At 42.6% G+C, this 20,770-nt stretch overlaps 1 protein-coding gene across 1 annotated transcript in view; it reads left to right on the top strand.

Annotated features, from left to right (window-relative positions):
* The window catches only part of phldb1a (pleckstrin homology-like domain, family B, member 1a), a gene marked incomplete at its 5' end in the record, with an annotated part of 45,672 nt that extends 24,902 nt beyond the window's left edge, over positions 1-20,770 (top strand). Inside the window, 16 exons of the mRNA XM_083641457.1 lie at positions 719-847; positions 1,907-2,062; positions 4,941-5,051; positions 5,152-5,241; positions 5,710-5,853; positions 6,407-6,532; positions 7,310-7,468; positions 8,539-8,679; positions 11,288-11,401; positions 11,499-11,577; positions 12,162-12,306; positions 13,052-13,142; positions 14,137-14,283; positions 15,123-15,342; positions 19,024-19,109; positions 19,767-20,770. Coding sequence (XP_083497583.1) covers positions 719-847; positions 1,907-2,062; positions 4,941-5,051; positions 5,152-5,241; positions 5,710-5,853; positions 6,407-6,532; positions 7,310-7,468; positions 8,539-8,679; positions 11,288-11,401; positions 11,499-11,577; positions 12,162-12,306; positions 13,052-13,142; positions 14,137-14,283; positions 15,123-15,342; positions 19,024-19,109; positions 19,767-19,907 — 2,079 coding nt within the window. The 3' untranslated portion in view covers positions 19,908-20,770. The remainder of the gene's footprint in view (positions 1-718; positions 848-1,906; positions 2,063-4,940; positions 5,052-5,151; positions 5,242-5,709; positions 5,854-6,406; positions 6,533-7,309; positions 7,469-8,538; positions 8,680-11,287; positions 11,402-11,498; positions 11,578-12,161; positions 12,307-13,051; positions 13,143-14,136; positions 14,284-15,122; positions 15,343-19,023; positions 19,110-19,766) is intronic.

Here is a 20,770-nt window from a genome sequence, read left to right as displayed (position 1 = left end):
TTCTTTGATGAAATCTTTTAATGAATAGTTCATCTTTATTGACTTTTAAAAAGTGAAAATGCTCAAATGTATTTATTTTGTGCTGCACCACAAACATGCCTACAATACATAATAGTGACATAGGTATGTCTTGAACTGTGACTTTGGAGAAGCAGTCCCTCCCTAATGTGCACACAGTAGTCTAAATGTACACATGATCTTCTTAGATCTCCAGTGACTTGCACTGTTTGTTCAGTAAAGAGGTTGGCTGTCTAAAACCCAAAGCCCAAACTGTCTTCACTCTGCAACAGCTCTAGTGTTAAAAAAAGAAGAAGAAAGTGCAGAAACGTTATGTCGATGTGACCGACACAGAAATGTTGATACAGATCTACAGATTCCCACTTCTTTTCCCCCCTTTCATTTTGAGGGTACCAAATGTGTGAAGCATTGCAACCTCTAACCCTCCTGGCGGCCTAACCTCTGCTTCATTCCTAATAGACTTTAACTGCCTTGGCTTGTTACCTATAATGCTTGGCTGCATGGATTTGAGATGTCTGTGTGATTTGTGTTTCTCCCTGGGGTGGTGTGTGTGTCCCTGCGTGTGTGTGTGCGTGCGTGCGTGTGTGCGTGCGTGCGTGCGTGTGTGTGTGCGTGTGTGTGTATGCGCACGCGCGCATGTGTTTGTGTGAATGCAAACACATATGCGTGTCTGTGTGCGTGTGTTTCTGTGTGTTTTTAGGGGAGGGCTAATGTGTCGGCCGAACGGAAGGTCCTGGAAGGGCAGAGGAATGAGTACAATGAGCTGAAGAGGCAGTTTGATAAGTGCCCCATATCTCTAAGGGAACAGTTACAGGAGCAGCTCCGCAGGGTCAGTGCTCTCACACAGCCCACTGGCTGGCAACAGTGAGTTATAACATACCGCACTACTGTATGTTCTGGACAGAACCATAGGCCGACTGTCTGAGGCACTCAAAACACAACTACTCACAATCTGCTGATCATGCATTGCCTCTTTCCTGCTGTTGCCATTCATTACCTAAAAGATAATGTCAGACTAAAGGTTTTGATGTCTGAGCGTCCAGGTAGTGCAGCGGTAGATTCCCTGCCTACCAACACGAGGGTCGCAGGTTCGAGCCCCCGTGTTACCTCCAGCTTGGTCAGGCATCCATACAGGCACAATTGGCCGTGTCTGCAGGTGGGAAGCTGGATTCATGGTATGTGTTCTGGTCGCTGCACTTGTGCCTCCTCTGGTCGGTCGGGGTGCCTGTTTGCGGGGAGGAGAACTGGGGGAATAGTGTGATCATCCCACACGCTACGTCCTGGCGGTGAATCTCCTCGCTGTCAGGTGAAAAGAAGCGGCTGGCGACTGCACACGTATTGGAGGAGGCATGTGTTAGTCTACAACTCTCCCCAGATCCACGGAGGGGGTGGAGCAGCGACCGGGACACCCTAGCAGGGAATGGGCCAAGTACAATTGAGGAGAAAACACACACACACACACACACACACACACACACACACACACACACACACACACACACACACACACACACACAAGCACAAAAGTAATAGTAAAAAAGAAAAAAAATCAGTGCCATTTGTAAGTATGACCATACATTAAGCTACATAGCCATTTTGATGCTGCTTAATCTCTGCTGCTCCTCCATTCTGGATGCTTGAAAATGTTATTTGCAATTAGTAATCAATTGATAATTATTAACAGCTTTCCTCTAAAATCTTGCATGCTTTTTTTTGCATTAAAAGTACATCATCACTGAATGTTTTTTGTTGTTGTGTATTGTCAAACAGTAAGGAATGGTTCTCTACATACATGTGCACACGAGACTGTTTCATCACGGTCTCTAGTAAAGCTGTTGAAGTGAGCTCAAACTGTGAATAACCTGCGTGTACGTCTGTGTGAGAACAGGGAGCTGAAGCTCTGGAGTCTGGGACCAAGCAGTTTGAGGACCTGGAGTTCTGTCAGCTGGAGCAGGAGAGCAGTCTGGAGGAGAGGAAGGAGACCCAGAGCTCGCAGCTTCTCCATGAGAGAGCCGAGTATCACCGCAGCGTGGCCAAGAGGAGGGTGGGTTACGCGCACAATGGTATGCACATAAACATGTATGCAGTATCACCAGACAAAACAACAGACATGATAAATGACCTAGGATTAGCTATCACTGATGATTTATGGACAGAGACCCAGGCACTGGTACATTCCACATCAGTCTGTGCTAGACATGGTCTCTTGCAGTTTAAGTAAAGTAAAGTATATTTTGTTTAAAGCAGTTTATAGTATTACTATTACACCAACTGCACTTAAAGATAGCTGCCCTGATCTAGATATATAGGCTACTCTGATGAATGTATTACAAATGAATAAAAATGAACATAGGTTTAAATAGACATGTTTAACAGGAGCTCGGAATTCTAAATAACATAAGAGGTCAAGCTGAGCAGCTTGTCAGGGAGTCTGGCATAGCCTAAAACACATCACAAACTATAAAATCAATCATGATGTCCTTGATGATGAGCCCTCACTCCCTAACAAACAAAATGAGTTTTACTGTAGATTTGATGCTCAGCCTATGGCTGATTCTAGCTTCCCAAGCTCTACAGCGCCCCTGGACCTCCATTCCTCATAGAGGAACATGAAGTCAGGAATCTGTTGAAGCGTCAGAACTATAGAAAGGCAGCAGGTCCTGACCTAGTTTCTGCAGCCACTATCAAATAGTGTGCAGATGAATTATCAATGGTTTTTACTGATATTTTTAATTTGTTTCTCAATGCGGGTAAAGTACCACCCTGTTTCAAATCGGCTATAATTGTTCCTGTAGCTACCTAAGAAAACTAATGTCAGCTGTCAAAATGATTAAAGACCTGTGGCATTGACTTCTGTTATTATGAAGGTGTTTGAGAAACTAGTAGCCAAGTATCTGTCCAGTGTGACATGTTTCAATTTGCATACAGGGAAAAGAGGTCTGTAGAGGATGCTGTATCCCTCTGTATCCACTCCATCCTGCACCACCTAGAGGCCAGTTCTACTTATGCACGCATTTTGTTTATTGATTTTAGTTCAGCTTTTAATATTATTCCAGCAAGGCTGTGTTAACAGGTCCATGTGTAATTGGATCTTTGACTTTCTGACCAATAGCTCTCAAGTAGTCAAAGTCAACAACAAACTATCCAAGTCATTGCCAATTAGCATCGGTGCTCCCCAGGGTTGTGTTTGTAAGCTGCCCTTATCATAAAGCCCACCAGCGTTTGTTCTTAGAGGAGCTGAACTAACCTCGCGTCACCAGGCTCTTCTCGGCGAGAAAGAGCCTGGCTTCCGTTCACAATTGATTTTGTCACCCTACCTGGTTCCGGCCTAGAGCCCGCCCTAGACCGGATGGGCAGCGTTTCTAGCTCGTCAACTTTTACGTTAACTTGACAATTTGACACAAGTATCAGAACGGCAAACAACAAAACAAAAGATGGACGTACCGAACAAAGTTTTTGAAGAAGTTCTTGTAGAAACATTGCGGATTCACAATCTCACATCTTTTAAGCCAATACAGAAGCTTTGAATCAGACAATTAATCGAGGAAAGAGACGTCAAGCTAACGGCAACAAAGACGTTTTTTGGCGCACTGCCTTCCAGTGTTCATTCTGGTTCCGTGGTTTACGCCCCCATGACAAACAGCGGGGTGAAAGGTGCCCAGACTAAGCTGAACAGGGTCGTGAAAACAGCATCTAAAATCATTGGTAAAGATTTGCCAAGCATCTGTGACATCTATAGTGCCCACATATTAAAGCTGGGGCTGAAGAGGGACCCCTCCCACCTTTTTGCCCCCCTTCCTTAAGGAAAAAGGCTACGCAGCATCAAGTGCAGCTCGTACCCTGAAGCAGTGAGGGCCCTTAACTCCTCACTTCACTTCATGGCCCCGATTTAACTATGCCCCTACTGTAGTAGGGTCTTTTAATGCACCAACACTTTTTTAATGCACCACACACTTTCTATTTCTACTATTGCACCAGACACTACACCAGACAGTTGTTCGCTCTGTCAATACTGCATACTGTATTGCATACTGTTTTTTTTTGCACTTAATAGACGTTTTTACTGAGTATTTATTTTTTTATATGTTTTTAGAGATGTGTAGTTGTATTGGTGCCCTGTGGATGTGTGTCTGTCATTGTGGTTGTTTTGTTTGTCTGTTATGAGCACATGCCAAGACAAAATTCCAATCAATTTTTAATTGATATGGCAATCCACTGACAGCAGTCTTTGGAGTCAAAGGATCTGATATCATGCTAGCTCTCAATATAACATGATAACATCTGTAACTCTTCTAGCAAGCATGATGATATTATTAAACTAGAAGAAAGCAGGCTCCAACTCCAACCCACTCTGCCCTTTTGAAAGATGTTATGCAGCACCTACATTTGGACAAAAAATTATTGTCATTGAATGGGTGTGAAGGCAACGCTTTGAGATCACTTCAATAACCATATGCTTACCCCTCTCACAATCTAGCCTAGTTCAAATACGAGTCACTAAAGACAAATACAGTTTGGTGTTCATGTGAACTGAATTTGCAAAAAATTACAGTGCAAATTGCATACTATTTTGCAATACTCTTTTTTCCCCTCACATATGTATGGTAATTCACTTATGAGAAAATTGATGTTATTTCTGTTTTGTAGTACAGTATACATTTTTCTTGTTTTTTTTCATAGACGGTTTTAAGTTGACAACATAAACATTCTAAATTAAACCTCAGCTCACTTCCTGTTGCAGTGTTTGCTAGTACAATAGGACAGGACTGACAATTCCGTGAAAACCATGTACCAGTATATCTGTATGGTAACTTTGAAAACCCCAATTAAAATAGTAAACAACAACAACAACAACAACAATAACAACAAGCAGACATGATGTGGCAGCATGAGAACATGATATGGGACATGTTGCTCCTCAGGAGAAGATGGTGGCTTTGGAGGCTCAGGCCAAACAGCTGGGATCCCAGGCAGCTCAGGACTGTGATAGGATGGCTAAGGACCGGATGCTGACTCTCCAAGTGTTACACAAGGTCAGTCTGTCGTGAATTACTGTAGTCTGAGCTGAATGGTGTTGTCTTCTTCTTCAGGACAAAGATCATATCGAATTGATCTAATATAATGTAATCTTAGGAGAAGGACAGGCTGTGTGCCTTGGAGAAGAGGTACCACATCTTGACAGGAGGGAGGAGCTTCCCTAAACCCAACAGCTGCATGAAAGAGGTGAGCAGGAACATGTTCTGGCCTACCTTAAAGTCGAGCTGAAATGAAAAATTACTTTTTAACTATTTTAGATCACATCCCTGGTCATAGAGTGCACCTATTTAACAATGTATGCAACAACAACAACAAATCACAAAAATGTGATTTATTTTAATTCTTTACATAAAAAACTTAAACCATGTTTTCTTCATTCAAAACAAAATCAGTGTGCTTACGTCAGCATGTACTACCCATTTCAACCGATTCATATCATGACATGATGTGGTGCTACGCTTTTGGCCCCAGACTAGGTCCCGCTGCCTACAGCCAACGTTTCACTTGTAAATACATCACAATTAGGAAGTTAATACTCTGGGAATGCCATTTCAGCTCGACTTTAAACACTTCCATGTGGTTATTAAGCTGGACTACAATTGCTGCAGGTGACAAAGACTGCTTGCAAGTGGCTTTTTTGAACTTTTTAAACAGGAGTTGCTTCACATCAGCGAACCTGACCTTGTTTATGCGGATGGTCCTCTTCATAGTCCCTGTCCCTCTCCTGCCTCTTCCTTCTCCACTCATGTCCCCTCCCCTGAACTCTGTCCTGTACCCCGTCCTGTTAGGCCACAAGAGGTAAACCTCAACCAACTCCTCTTCAGCACAAAACCTAACACATCCTAAAACCCTGTGCTGTACTTTGACCACTAAAAGAAATGTGTCCACTAAAAGAAATGGGCATGATTGTGTGTTAGAAAAGACTGAAGAAGAAGAATATCCAGCTTGTTATGGATCTCTTGGTATCTTTGAAAGTTTGTGCCACATTTCTCTCTTTTTAGTTTCCCTTCCCCTTGTTATGTTTGTTTGTGCCTTGTGGTGTGTGTAAATATAATATGTTACACATTTACATAATGTTCATGTTGACCAGTGGCTGTGCCATTTGGAATTTGATGTTTGAGGAGAATTGTTTCGTATGTTGTTAAACTCTTAACCTGACAGCTAGATGATTGTGCAAGAGTTTGTGGGTGACTAAACTATTAGGTAACACTTGTGCATATTCATTTCAAGGGTAGAGTGGTGATGTCCTTGTTGTTTGGTGTGTGAATCTTGGAACATCTTTTGTTGGGTATTATCTATTGCCTGCTCCTGGTTCAGCCTTTTTACCCCTGTGTTTTGGCTGTCGGTGCAGGAGTACCTCCGGCTGGCTGATGTCTATAAGATGTATGGGAACGCTTCTTCTGTCCAACCTCACTCTACTCCCCCTGCTGCTCTCCACTGCCTCTCCCTCACTGTAGCTCCAGCTCTGCCATGCGAGGTAGAAACCCCACCTGCTCTCTGGCACACTCTCTGTTCCTGATGTTTCCCCTGACCTCCCTTCACCTACAGTACTACCTGCCAAAGCCAACCCAGTCGCCAGAAAGCGTTGGCATTTTACGTGTCTGCATGGATGCGTACAATCTCAACGTCGAAACAAAACGTCAGCATTTTACATTTGTAAAACGTAGGTATGTTTCTGCAAACCACGGATAGTACAATCTCAACATCAATTTGAAACAAAACAGCGTTACTTTGAAAACCTCGCTGCCTTTCCAACCTTAAAGCCAAATAAAACAACTTTAACACTTTGGTTATGTTTAGGCAAGTGAAACAACTTTATTAAATTTAGGATTATGGTTTGGGTTATGCTTAAATAACAAATGTAGACTTTGAACATGCCAGGATGTGAACACGGCTCTCTAGTGTGAAAGGCAAGTCTTTACGCCTTCCATCCACCCCAACCACAACGCCCTTACTGGGCACTGTGCTATTTCAATATCAGACTCTATAATGTTCATATAACCTACACGGATCTAGAAATGCTGATATGCAACATATTTCTGGTTCAGAAATATTGTCATTCTACGTATCCGTGGATTGTTTTAGTCTGGCGACCAGGCTGGCCAAAGCACATTGACATTATATTTAGATGGCTTTTTCTTATAGATGCCTCTTTCTAACATTCTTTTCCATCTCTGCTCTCTCCCTATGTGGTAAATGTATATTTCTATGTTCCCGTTCCTGTGTGTTTGTAACGGCTGGTTGGCTGCTGAAGGAGTACATCACGGTCAATCAGTTGAGCCAAATCTTCGGGCTGCAGAAAGTTGCTCCCTCCCCTCCCTCCTCTATCCAGTCATTCCAGCTTGCTCCCTCTGACTCCACCTTCTCATGCCACTCAACTGCATGTGGCCCCGCCCCCTTCCTCTCTGCACAGGTGTGTAATTCTTGCTGCTCCAGTGAGGTCCACGACCCTGTTTGAGTGATTGGAAAGGGGCACTGCTTGTTTTTGTTTACTGTCACCAATCAGTGTATGTATCCACTGAACCTTTCTTACTATTCTATGCCAGTGCTATTAGTATAATGGTAATTAATGGTCATTACCATTTAGCATATCTTTGCCAGCTTGATATTACTGTAAGGAATGCTTTTACTCCATTTGTATCTTTCCTAGCTGCTTAGTGCTTAATATGGTAACACTTTATAATAACTTGAATCTATAAACCATTTGCAAGCAGTTAGTTCATGATAGGTCAACATTAATGACTTATTATATTATAGATGTTAGAATCTGATTAGTCCATCATTAGTACTCATATTAGTTCAACATGCATATCTGAATTATAGACAAGGAATACAAATAAAATAATTAAATACAAAATAATCAGTTAACAATATTATAACTTATGGACATTTTTATAGGTCTAGGTGTGAATTTTACCAGCATCAGCTTACGCTTTTATCTAAAGGGAGCAAGTGAGCTCTGTTTCAGTGGGCAATATCTGTTTAAATGTTTGTCCCACTGATGATGTCACAATGTCTATGACATCATCAGTGATGTCTGACGTCACTATTGACCAAAATTATCTTATGACATCACTGATTATGTCATAGGCATGTGACATCATCAGTGATGTCATAGGCATTGTGACATCATCAGTGATGATGTGATGGGAAGTTGAGCAATTGTGCGCTGTGCATGCCTAGGGCAGGTGATTGTGCACTGCGCATGCCTATAGAGCAGGCGAGGCCATGCAGCAGCCACGCTGCGAGTGGCAAGCCTGCACAGCAGGTGAGCCTAGGGTTTTACAAACGATAATATGAGTACTAATGATGGACTAATGAGATTCTAACATCTATAATATAATAAGTAATTAATGTTTAATTAATCATTAACTGCTTGTTAAATGGCTTATAGATGAAAGTTATTGTATATTGATGCTTCTGATACTGATGCCGATGCTTTACTGCTCCTTGCTCCTTTGGCTGGACACTCTGTCACCTTAGAGCCAGCTTGAGCTGAGCAGGAATGCCCTGCCTGCTCTTGACCTGGAGCGCTGGTACCAGGACATCATGGCTGCCGGAGAACCCCAGTCATGTCCTCCACCGCTGCCTGCCAAGTCTTTTTCCACACGCAGGCAAGGGCAGGTAAATTCTCCACTCTGTCTTGCTCTCCAGTCTCCTGTTTGGATCACAGTAATGCTGATCTAGTTGATATAGATACAGTATGTTTGAAGGCACCGGCCTCGTGTTCCTCCAATTGTTGGTAGTGTATCCCTGACCCAAATGTCCTGTCACCGCAAACCAGCCTGTGTAATAATTATATCATACATAAGTTCACTGACTTTTCTGATATCAGCCACAAAACAGGTAGCTATTAGTGTCTTGCTGAAGGGCACTTCAGCACGTGACGTCACGTTGAAGGCTGTAGATAGGCTACTGATAGTCTGCATGTGAAGATGCTGAGATGTAGTAATGACAGAAGTCCTCCCCATGTACCGTAGGTGCAATTGTCAGTTGGGTATTTGATCGTGGCAGCGTCAGGTATAGCATCAGATTTTGAGTCAACAATACTCCAGAGTTGTGTGATCCTTGGCTAGTTTCACTTTATTAGAGACATTAAAGAAATGGCCTTTGAAGCATCTCCGGGCATCTGTGAATAGTGGACTACAATTGACCAAATTTCACAATGGACATAATTGTTGTGCAGTAGTGGTTGCAGGGAGAAATTTTGGTTCTGCAAATATGTGGATAAAGTTTGTTAGAAAGAATAATAGCCTGTTGCTGACTGACTGCTGAAGCTGAGGCCCTTCTGTTGGCAGAGACGAGCAACAGGACAGCTCAGATGAATCACAGTACCAGGGGATCGGGACATCAGGACAGGACGTGTGTTCTCTGGAGAGTCAGAGACCAAACAGACTCAGTCAGGGCAGGGGCAGTGATCCATGCTGAGCCAGAGGGTTGGGATTTGTAGTTTGGGGGAGCAGGGGACTAGAATGGCACTATACAGCTTGGAGGCAGTCGGCTTCCACAAGTCATCAGAGAGCCGTCCGCTTTCTCCAAAATCCAGCAGGCATCAAGGAAGAGAAACAGGATATTTAGAATGATACCCCACCCTACCACTACAGATGACACCACTGCTTACATTGGATCTTTATTTTATTTTAGGGCTGGGCGATGTGGACCAAAAATCATATCTCAGTATTTTTAGGCTGAATGGCGATACACGACTTATATATATCGGTATTTTCTACGGAGTGGGCTAAATGTTCAGTTGTAAATTTGGTGCTTTCACAAAATATGTACAATGAGATTTTTGATAAATAATCATCAGTAATGTGGATATAATGACTAAGTTGGTTAAGGCAAATAATCGAACAGCTGGAACAGTCCGGTAAGTTCACAGAATTACATCACTTTACTAATGTAGCCTGAAAAGATAACACTTATGCTATATCATGATCTTACGATATCCAAAATCTAAGATGATATCTAGTCTCATATCACAATATCGATATATTGCCCAGCTCTGCTTTATTCTTTAATAGGCAATGTACGGCTGCCCATGTTAATTGATGGGCGATACATGCGGTACGGAAAAATTACGCACCTGTTCTATTTTTGTCGGATCCCGCATACGTCTGACAGATTACATGAGTGTGGGTCTGTTCGCAGCCGTACCAGAGCCGTACCGCATCTGTTCCGGAGGCGGTGTACATTAGCCCTAAGACAACCCTAATACAATTCATTTGCTGAAAAGCCCAGGTGAGAATGAGGCTCTTTTTAAAATCCAGATTTTGTCCCCCCCCCACTTTTTCACTGCAAAAATCATGGACGTGGGCCGACATTACTGTCTTTCAGTGACTGTAGCGGGCTCATTTTTAAAACTAGAGTGAAGATAAGAGTATCATTATGAAACTAGAAGAACGAAGACATAAATTGGTACCAACCATGTCATGCTAGCTTGTCGGGAAGGGGGCTAAATAATGCTCCAAATTTAGGCTACATTTTGGTGAAGGAAAAACGGGCATGGCCATTTTCAAAGGGGGCTCTTGACCTCTCACCTCAGGATATCTAAGAATGGTTTCTATGGGTACCCACAAGTCTCCCATTTGCACACAGGCCTACCTTATGCTAATCTCATGCAAAAATGTTTTTGCATGCAGTATACACGTGTTATTTTCCTCTATTCTATTTGAATATTTGCATACTGGAATCCTTAAACAGTCTTGGAATTGCATAAATTAGATATGACTAAAGCTGAGACTCTTGTGGATTCAAACAGCCCAATTGTATTATTGTGTGATGACGTTAGTGTAGCCATTGTAGTGAGACCATTTTTTGAAACTTGACCTCACTGTATAAAATGAGCTTTTGTGACCTCTAGGATAATCACAGCCTCATGAAACTACAAGCGCAAACTAGAGATGTAGGGCATTCAGGGGGTGTATGACTATCCCAGGTACAGTATATTGACAATAAGGGGGTTTCTGAGCAATTTCCAGAACAGAATTGTTCCCATCATCCATCACCCAATCACAGAGAAATGCAATTCTTTGATACCAAATCACAGCATGGATTTTTCTATGGTATTCCTCAAGGTCTTGGTGTCTTCATGTATTTTGGACCCCCCCCCCCCCCCCCCCCATCAATTCCCGAATGGTCAAAAATGGTCAAACCAAAGTTACGCCCTTGCAAGCAAGTATGTCCTTATCCAAAGACTGGCAAGAGGACTGAAGTGTATTTCTTCTCTCAGTTGTTTCAGTCCAAATCAGATGGTGAGGTCGGACAGGCAGCTTCTTGTGTCAGTGGTGCTGCTGCCCCTCCACACTCCAATGGCGTTGCACATGAGAAAAATGCACACGGCAAGGTGAGCACATCAATGTCACACACATGAGTGTGATATTCTATTATTTTTGGATTAGCTAAATGACTTCTTTCTGATGGTATCTGTGTGTGTTCCCAAGGGTTTACAGCTGGCGCTGAGAGAGCTGACAAATCCAGCAGACCTGGACTACAGAAAGCAGTTGGCTCTGCAAAGCAAAGGTACTCTAGTTTTGAGTGGTTCTCAACATGGAGCCTGGGGACCACCAGGGGTGCTTGAGGGTGTCCCAGGGGCTCTCCAGCAAACTGATGAATTGTTCAACTTCACCATTATTGCATTAGAGAATGTTTTGATCATAGTTCCACTGTTAACTCTTTACCTACAATACAGATAGTCATGGAATTCTGGACAAAATCACACCTAACAATAAAAGTGTTCCCAGAAATGGATTTGATCTCATCAAATGGGGGTCTGTGGCTCTGATGTGGACTAAATTGGGGGTCCTTGATATGAAAAAGGTTGAGAATCACTGCACTACTGTAGTCCCTCACTCCCATCAATTTAAAACACTGGGGAGTTTCACCTGTCAGCCTGTATCAATTCTTAACCAGATAAAAGCCATCAAGGAAGCAATGAGTTGACAGCTTCAGTCATTTATGCAACATGCATAAATCAATGAGAACACTCTATGTAGATAGGAGTGGTGGAGTCAGATTGTAAACAACAGTTGGCAATGACTCCTCACTAGCAGTAGAGGGCACTGCAAGTCTTTGACAGCCATCTCACCACCCCTTTGCATGCACAGGTCCTTCCCCCATGGTCCACCACTCCATCCTACACCATCAGACGCCGCCTAGTGGCAGTCAGGCATACGACACACTGAGCCTGGAGAGCTCCGACAGCATGGAGACCAGCGTCTCCACCGGCAACTCCGCCTGTTCGCCAGAAAGGTGAGAGACTGGAAGACGAGCAACTGGCTCTGTTTCCATGGGAACACGCAAGTCTGCCCTGTCTCCCAGAAGAAGGGTCACTGCGCTTTGTTCCCCTGACAACATGTTTTGTTATGTGTCTGTTCCCTTGACTACTAGTACAATGCCTGTTGCCATGCCAACCTGTTCCAAGTTTTTCCCAGTGTTTCGTGAAGTGGAGTAGTTAAAAGTTCAATGGGGGCGTCTGGGTAGTGGAGAGGTAAAAGCACTCACCTACCACCGCGGACACTCGGGTTCAATTCACCGCAGACACAATTGGCTGTGTCTGTGGGTGGGAAGCTAGTGTGGTGTGAGTCCTGGTCGCTGCAGTAGCGCCTCTGCTCGTTCGGGGCGCCTGTTCGGGGGGAGGGGAACTGGGGGGAATAGCGTGATCTTCCCATGCGCTACAGTACATCCTACCGCTGAAATTCCTCACTGTCAGGTGGAAAGAAGCGACTGGCGACTGCACATGTATCAGAGGAGCTTGTGCTAGTCTACGGCAACGATTGGGACAGCAAGTACAATTTGGGAGAAAATGGGAGAAAAATAAAAAATAAACTTGATGAAAAAAGTTCAAAGGCTCAGTTTACTGGTATTCATGAAGGAACCTTGTCCCATTATCCATCTCTTCCTGCTTTCCATGTTTGGTTTGGAGTCATGTCTGTGTTTACTCATCCAGAGTCTTAGGTACCTGCGTCCTCACGCTCGTTCCCTCTGTGTGTTGCAGTGCCAGTGGGCTAGAGGTCCAGAGGATAGAGGAGATGGAGAAGATGTTGAAGGAGGCACAGCAGGAGAAAGCCAGGCTGATGGAGAACCGAGTGAGTTCCTGACAATGTTACACACACATCAACACTGAGGCAGGAACAGAGATTTGAAATGGATGTCACGATGTCCACTTTAACCTTTCACATTAGCTTTCAAGTTCAGCTCATTCAATTTAACTTAATCTCAAGTTCAAACCGGGAGACCTGTAAAGGTAATATTTATGTACGTATCTCTAGAGCAGTGTTTCCCAAACTATGGGTCGGGACCCAATTTGGGTGGCGGACTCGTGGGGGGTGGGTCGCCAACTGGTCGTCATGGCAACTCATTATCGTATGTTTGGGTCCCAGGGAGAGACAAAATGTATCTTTTGGGTCCCAAGATGAAAAAGTTTGGGAACCCCTGCTCTAGAGAATATTAAAAACATGACATTTTGGCCACGGTGGATCAGCATTCACGGTGTGATGTAGGCGTTCTTGCCCGAAACATCATGTTTTTAATATTCTCTCTACATAAATAAACATTGCTTTTCATGGCGAGGGTGGCGCCCATCCATTTTGAGCTTCTAGAACTATTTTTATGGTTGCACCTGTGCTCCCATTGTTGGAGTCTGTTTTTTTCCTGCTGTGTAGCGCTATTTCAATGGATAGGAAATATGTCTTCGTTCTCAAACAGATTGATTAAGCTCTTGAAACAGGGACAAGACAGCTTGAAGTGTGGGCAAATGAATGTTGAGGCCATAAATATTTTGACTGCATTTGTACTACGGTATTTCTAAAATATTGGAACCAAGTAGACCTGTATGGAAGTATCTGAAAGCTGCATAGGAGCATTTAACATGAGCCAAGCCTACCCTTCTGTATATAGACTTTAGGGAAACCCTGGATTGGGACTTGAATTCTCCTACGCCACTTCTGACACTCATTCACTTTGTATGGCAATATTTGCCTACCATTAACAACACACTCTCCCCATCTCCCTCTTCTCTATTTTCCTTCTCTTCTGCCCATCTGTTCCTCTGTCTCTCCTCTCCTGTCCTGACGCTCCCAGGAGAGGGAGGGGCAGGCTCGGCGGCAGATGTTGGAGGAGGAGCGGAGGAGGCGAGAGGAGGCCGAGAGGCGGCTTGAGGACGAGACAGCCCACAGGCAGAGACTGGTGGAGGAGGAGGTGAAGATGAGAGAGAAGCACTTCTCCCAGGTCAGTGGAGCAGCGGGAGGAGAGAGAGAGAGGAGGGGTAGAGAGACTTGGGGGAGAGGAGGAGAGACGAGACACTAAAGAGAGGCTTGGTACGTATATGGGGAAGATCAAAAAGCGTCAGGGAAGGGAGAGAGAGAGGACAGGGAGGGTGGAGAGTGAAAGTGGATTGGAGAGGGGTTCACTCTAAAGTCTGATATACTCATCAGTCCAGCTTTCATCTTGGCTGATTGTATGTAATTGCCTTTTTTTCCTGGGGTATGAATAATGCAGGTAAACAAATATCCTCAAACTAGCAAATAAACATGCACCTGGCCCAGCTCATTATTCCCTATTTAGAACTACGGATGCACGATATTGGATTTTTTTACCCCGTAATCTCATATGCCGATATTTTCCAACTCTTTTGGCCGATTGCTGATGCTGATATATGGGCACATTTTTTCCACCTGATTTCAGAGAACGTCTTTCCTGTAGTGGAATTAACACATTATTACACCTGCTGTTATCGTGATGGCCCACTGGCAGATGCAGGCATAAAAATACAATGCTTTCAATATGTATACATTCACTGGGCAAAATAAGAAAACTACTTCATCTTAGCTTACATGCCATATTTTGATTTATGTAACATTTTCTTTAAAAAACAACAACTGTAAAATTCATCCTACTTAAATTGAACATTTAAATAATCATAATTAATGCGCCATTTTATTGGCTTGTCGTATCGGCAGAAATGTTTGTTTCGGACCAATGTCGATATTTCATTTTACCGATGATGTGCCGATATCATCGTGCATCCCTACTTACAACTACATACATTACTTGCATCCTCTCTGCAGGCCCGTCCAATGACGCGCTACCTGCCAAACCGGAAGGAGGAGTTCGACCTGCGCGCCCATGTGGAGTCGTCCGGCCATAGCATAGACACCTGCCCCTACGTCATCCTCACCGAGAAGATGTGCAAGGGCCATCTAGTCAAGATGGGCGGCAAAATCAAATCCTGGAAGAAGCGCTGGTTTGTTTTCGACCGCCTCAAAAGGAACTTCAACTACTACGTGGGTGAGGAGCTGCACTTGACGGGATTGAGAAAGATACCTTGACTCTTTTCTTTGGTGTGCATTATATGAGGTTGATTATAGGCTAAAATATAGGTTATACAAAGTTAATTAAGATACAAATAAATCAGCTACCAAAAAATAAACTATAAATTAAGTTAAAATGAACCAACAGTTATTATTATATCTTATAGTCAGTGTTGAGTTTGACTTTTTAGGTCAAAGCTTCAATCAAAGACACAAGTTAAAGCAAGAGATCCTCCCTATCTGCTCCTTGATGCCTTTGGAGCACAAAAGTGACAGTCATTAGACAAAGCTAATTTCTGCTCAGCACCCTCCAAACTAAACAGGGTGGTAGTGGGTTTAATCATAATAATGACTTTATAATAGCTACTGTGTTGTACAAGCTGATATTCTGTTTGACCTGGTCGGTCCACTGCAGCCCCAGGGTCTCGTCTACAGAAAGGGCTTTGGATTAAAGTGATCGCACCGATTTGCTCACACAGGAATTCACTCATATGTAGTATTTATATCCCTCTGACCTTAAGAGTCCACTCCAGGCCCAGACCTGATTTATTCAGTCTTCCCAGGAGCAGTACTGAGGCTACTTCTGCCTCACAAGACCAACGAGCTGCACTTGGCACTATATTTTATACACTATATTTCTTTACCAAGGTTTTTTTTTTTGGTTTCTCCCATTTTCTCTCCAATTGTTCTTGGCCAATTCCCCCTGCTGTCCCAGGCATTGCTCCACCCCCTCTGCCGATCTGGGGAGAGCCGTAGACTAGCACATGCTTCCTCTGACACATGTGCATTTGCCAGGTGCTGCTTTTCACCTGAAAGTGAGGAGTTTCACCGGCAGGACGTAGCATGTGGGAGGATCATGCTCCCCTCCCGCCTGAACAGGCACCCCGAACCAACCAGAGGAGGCACTAGTGCAGCGGCTATATCTCACCGGCTTCCCACCCGCAGACACGGCAAATTGTGTCTGTAGGAATGTCTGACTAAGCCGGACGTAACCAATTGAATCTCCGCCGGTGGTAGGCGAGTGCTTTTACCTCGACACTACCCACACGCCCCCTGGTGGTAGGCGAGTGCTTTTACCTCTACACTACCCAGACGGCCGCAGTCAACTTGACATGTCTCAGCCAGGGTCTATTTATCCGGAAATTACATGAATTGAGGCTGTTCTAAGTGTAATTTCCAAGCTCTTCTCTTGTGTGTTAAAATCAGCATCAATTTGTAATTCATTCACAACACGGCCATCATGCATCAGCCTGCACCTTTAAATGAAACCTGCACTGGCATATTTTGAGAGATTATCTTACAATCAAGTTCAAAATGGAAGCCAAGTATATGTTCATTACTGAGGCCCTTGTTCTCTTTGCTCCTCTCTCTCTTCTCACTTGCCTAGCCTTTTCACCCCCTCACTCCTGACGAAGATGATGGTGGTGATGATGGTGATGAAATAAGATGCAATACTTTCGCTAGATGTGTTTTTCTTGGGGAGGAGGCTAGCTCCTGGCTTGTTCGTGACTAACAAAACGAAACTCACATTTCAAAAACATTTATCTCATTACTAAGCAGATTTGACTCACGGAAGAGGGAGAGCAAGAGCGAATGTCGGACGCATTTCAAAAGATTGCCTTTAATTGTTGTTGGATGTTTTTGTTTGGTTTTTTGTTTTGTTTTTAGTTTTTTTTGCCAGGCCCTGGAAAAGATGAAAACAAGATTGTTTATTTGAACAAGACTGGAATTCAAAAAATATTTTTTTTTACACATTTAATTTGTGGAGAATGTAGAGTAAGAGCTCTCTAGTTCAGCCCCAAATGAGTGAAGTTTATCAGTCGAGTAATCATGTGAGCTGAAGTCCACCCTTTAAGCTTCTTAAAAACCATACAACTGCCAAACGCTTCAGTTTTGGGCAACGGCAGAACGCTGAAAGATATAGCAATCCAAAGGAAGGGTCAGAGCTGACCTGTTTGAAGGGAGTAGAAATAAGAGGAATTTCTTGTTAAGATCTACAAAATTTCTCAGAGTGAAACTCACTGGCGAGAAAAAGCTTCAGAAAAAGACTCAACAAAGTATAAGACTGAAGAAAGTAAGTCAAATGAATAAACTGAACTAGCTTGTAATGGACTTGTCCCATTACTTAACTTTTTTCAGATTCAACAGTGCTCATATGTATTTATGTAACTTGCTGGGGGGGAGGAGGAATCCTTTGGGTTTTGAGAGTTAACATCTTTCACCTTCAACTTGCCTTTGTGTCTGGCTTCTCTGTTGTAGAAGCAAAAATAAAGTTATTGCTCTACTTTTAAAGAATTGTTGTTATTCTTCTTCTTCTTTTTTTTTTATAAACTAATAGGATAAAAAAACAATAACTGAAAAAGATACAACGTAACTCTTGAAAGTAATCACAATTAAACCTAAAACCACACTAATCTCCCTCAATTATATCTAGAGCTATTGTCATTTCTCTGAACCATAATAATAATAATAATAATAAAAAATAATATAGAAATCCTTGGCTTAAGTTCAAATTGTAAAGGATTCATGGAGCGGCACACATGTTTTAAAGGCTTGTGGAATATCAAGGTGGAATGGAAATAGACCGAGAAGATTAGTCGCTGTTAACAAATACCAAATGAGTCAACTTGCTCAAACCAACTTGTTACTAGTTTAGAATTCCTTTTATCATTTCCAGTGAATTGGAAGTACTGCCAAGTAACCTAATCAGCTGTCTAGTTGGTTTGCAAATAATTTTTCATTTGAGTAAAGAAGTTGCCAGCTTATACAACTTTCTGCTTTTCTTGCTTTCTTCTGGGACGCTGTTTTATTACACAAAACGTTGTTTCAGGGAGAGGTGACTGCATTCTTTACATGCATTTAGCTCTCCTACCCCATTCTATTATCAGAATATACTTTCTTCACCTTCTCACACCTGAGCTTGCTTGGTTCTTATTCCTATCACCACCCTTATCTATTCTACACACATTATCATGGGACACAGGAATATTTTTTTCAACTTATTTTATTTTGTATTAGGTTGATACTTTACTCACATACAGTCACATGCAATCCCAAACAATCACATACAAACACATAATCTTGAGTGTTCCTTGAACGCCAATCTCTTCCGACAGTTTGATATACTGTAGATCAGTTTGATGGGGGGGGGGGGGGAGTAAAAACATGTATAAGACAGACATTCTTTACAAGAGTATCTCAAACAAGTAAATAATAAATTAAATGTATTGCTTATTTTGTTTTGTTGTTTTGCTCCTTCGACTTCTTACTATTGGAACTTGTTATTCTGCAGATTTAGAAATGTCAGGTTTTTCTACTGTTACCAGTATTGCAAATCATCTGCCACATGTTAATATGAATAATGCTATAAGAGATAGGGCAGCTGTTGTATGTAATATAAAATGCTCTTTTCCAGTTTGTGGCAAAAATGTCTATAGCAACCCTGGGTCAGACAACCATAAGAAAATATGTAAAAAAAAAAACATAAAATAAAAAAGGGGGGGGGGGGCAGAAATATTACATGTCTCCACACTATGCTGGCTGACTGTAGATGTTTCAGCATTATCCCTGCTCGGGCTGACATGGTCTTGGTATTGCATCAGTACCAGACGTAATATTTTGTATCTTAATACTGTCTATCTTCTTTCTCTCCTCTCAGACAAGCATGAGACCAAGCTGAAAGGGCTCATATACTTTCAGGCTATTGAAGAGGTTTATTACGATCACCTACGCAGTGCTACCAAGGTAACGGACAACTCCTTTTCTCACCACTTACCATTCCAGACTCTATTTGGGTATGTTTGTTTTTAATTTAGGAACAAGCTTGGTAGAATAATATTTATCACATTTATATTTAAATGTCAAAATATTATTTGTAGGTTTCTATGTGTCTGTTTGTGATTTATGTTGTGTGGCAGTATATGTCAATGGGATGTCTGGGGTTGGGTTAATGGGGGGGATAACCTGCAAGATGTGTATTTGTAATAATGTAATAACATTCAATAAACAAATCTTGGAAAGAAAGTGTCAGTAGAGCAGTAGTTTGTTTAAATTAAAAACTTAAAACATTAATTAAGTTGTCTTGCTACCAAATTCAGCTTCTGCTTTTCACAAGTATGTCATTATTTTCAAATGGGAAATATTTTAGAGACATGAAGAGAGCCGGTTTTTCCTTGTGTGTATTTAGATTAGTCACCTGCATTTCGAAGATAAAACAATCAAAGTAAAGGTCTCTCTGAAACAGATGGACTCTAGTGTGTTTTAATTCTTTAGCTGCCTCTTGATCTGTATACAGTGTTATACTCTATTGTTATAACAAATGCCTGTGAGGAAAAGGTGCAACAGGTGCAGGCATTTGGCTTTGGTCTAAGTGTCTGCTTCCTTTCTCGCTGCCATCTCCAGAGCCCCAACCCGTCTCTGACCTTCTGTGTGAAAACCCATGACCGCCTCTACTACATGGTGGCCCCCTCTCCAGAGGCCATGAGGATCTGGATGGATGTCATAGTAACGGGTGCCGAGGGCTACACGCAGTTCATGAGCTGAGGGACCACCGGGGGACACGTCTGGATGACAGGGGGACACCGGGGGACACGTCTGGATGACAGGGGGACACATCTGGAGGACAGGGGGGACACACAGACACCTGCCAGCCACAATGAGCCATTGCTTGGAGCCGGAGCCAGAACGGATGAGATGCGGCTCGACGACGTGTGATGGACGGACATGTGAAGGGAGGAAGAATCTGGGGCTTGCACCGTATAGGCAAATGAGGGTTTAGCGATGAAAGAGCTGCATTTGAAAGATTTATAAGTTGTATTTGTCTTACAGCCAGTATGGGGGGAGTTTATACGACCTGTCAATGGATCTATGAAGGGAACTGTGTATAGAGAAACTTAATGCATCACATTCTGGTCCTCATGCCAAAATGTATCATGAATAATAACATTATTATTGGAGGTTTTCAGGAAGAATACTTACTTATTATAAGCTCCAACTGTTTACACCTCTGAAGCCATTACACAATTTAAACAAGCAGTGTATCACTCTAATTTATGCTTTTCTTTTTGATATATTTGTACTTTTCCCCCTTGGGTTCTGTAATTTTTGTTAGCTGAAAAATTAATGAACCATATGACTCATTGCTGATGAATTTATTGTAGTAAATACTCTAACACTAATTAATAATCATAGTCATAACAATAGTCACATTGTACGTATTCAGTTGAAACATTACTTGGTGCCAAATATTGTACTCTTTATGTAGTGTTTGTTCGGACTATTACCATCCACATGTTAATATCCGTTTTTATATTGTTCCAAAGGCTTTTCATACAGGGAGATAACACAACATTAATGCATCTCTATTGCTCTGTATTTTACACAACTCTCATGTCAGATAAAACATT

The sequence above is a fragment of the Poromitra crassiceps genome, assembly GCF_964638095.1.
Source record: "Poromitra crassiceps genome assembly, chromosome: 1".
In the NCBI taxonomy this organism is placed as follows: Eukaryota; Metazoa; Chordata; class Actinopteri; order Beryciformes; family Melamphaidae; genus Poromitra; species Poromitra crassiceps.
Note: the sequence above shows the minus strand (reverse complement) of the source record. Positions and strands in the feature narration are given on the sequence as shown.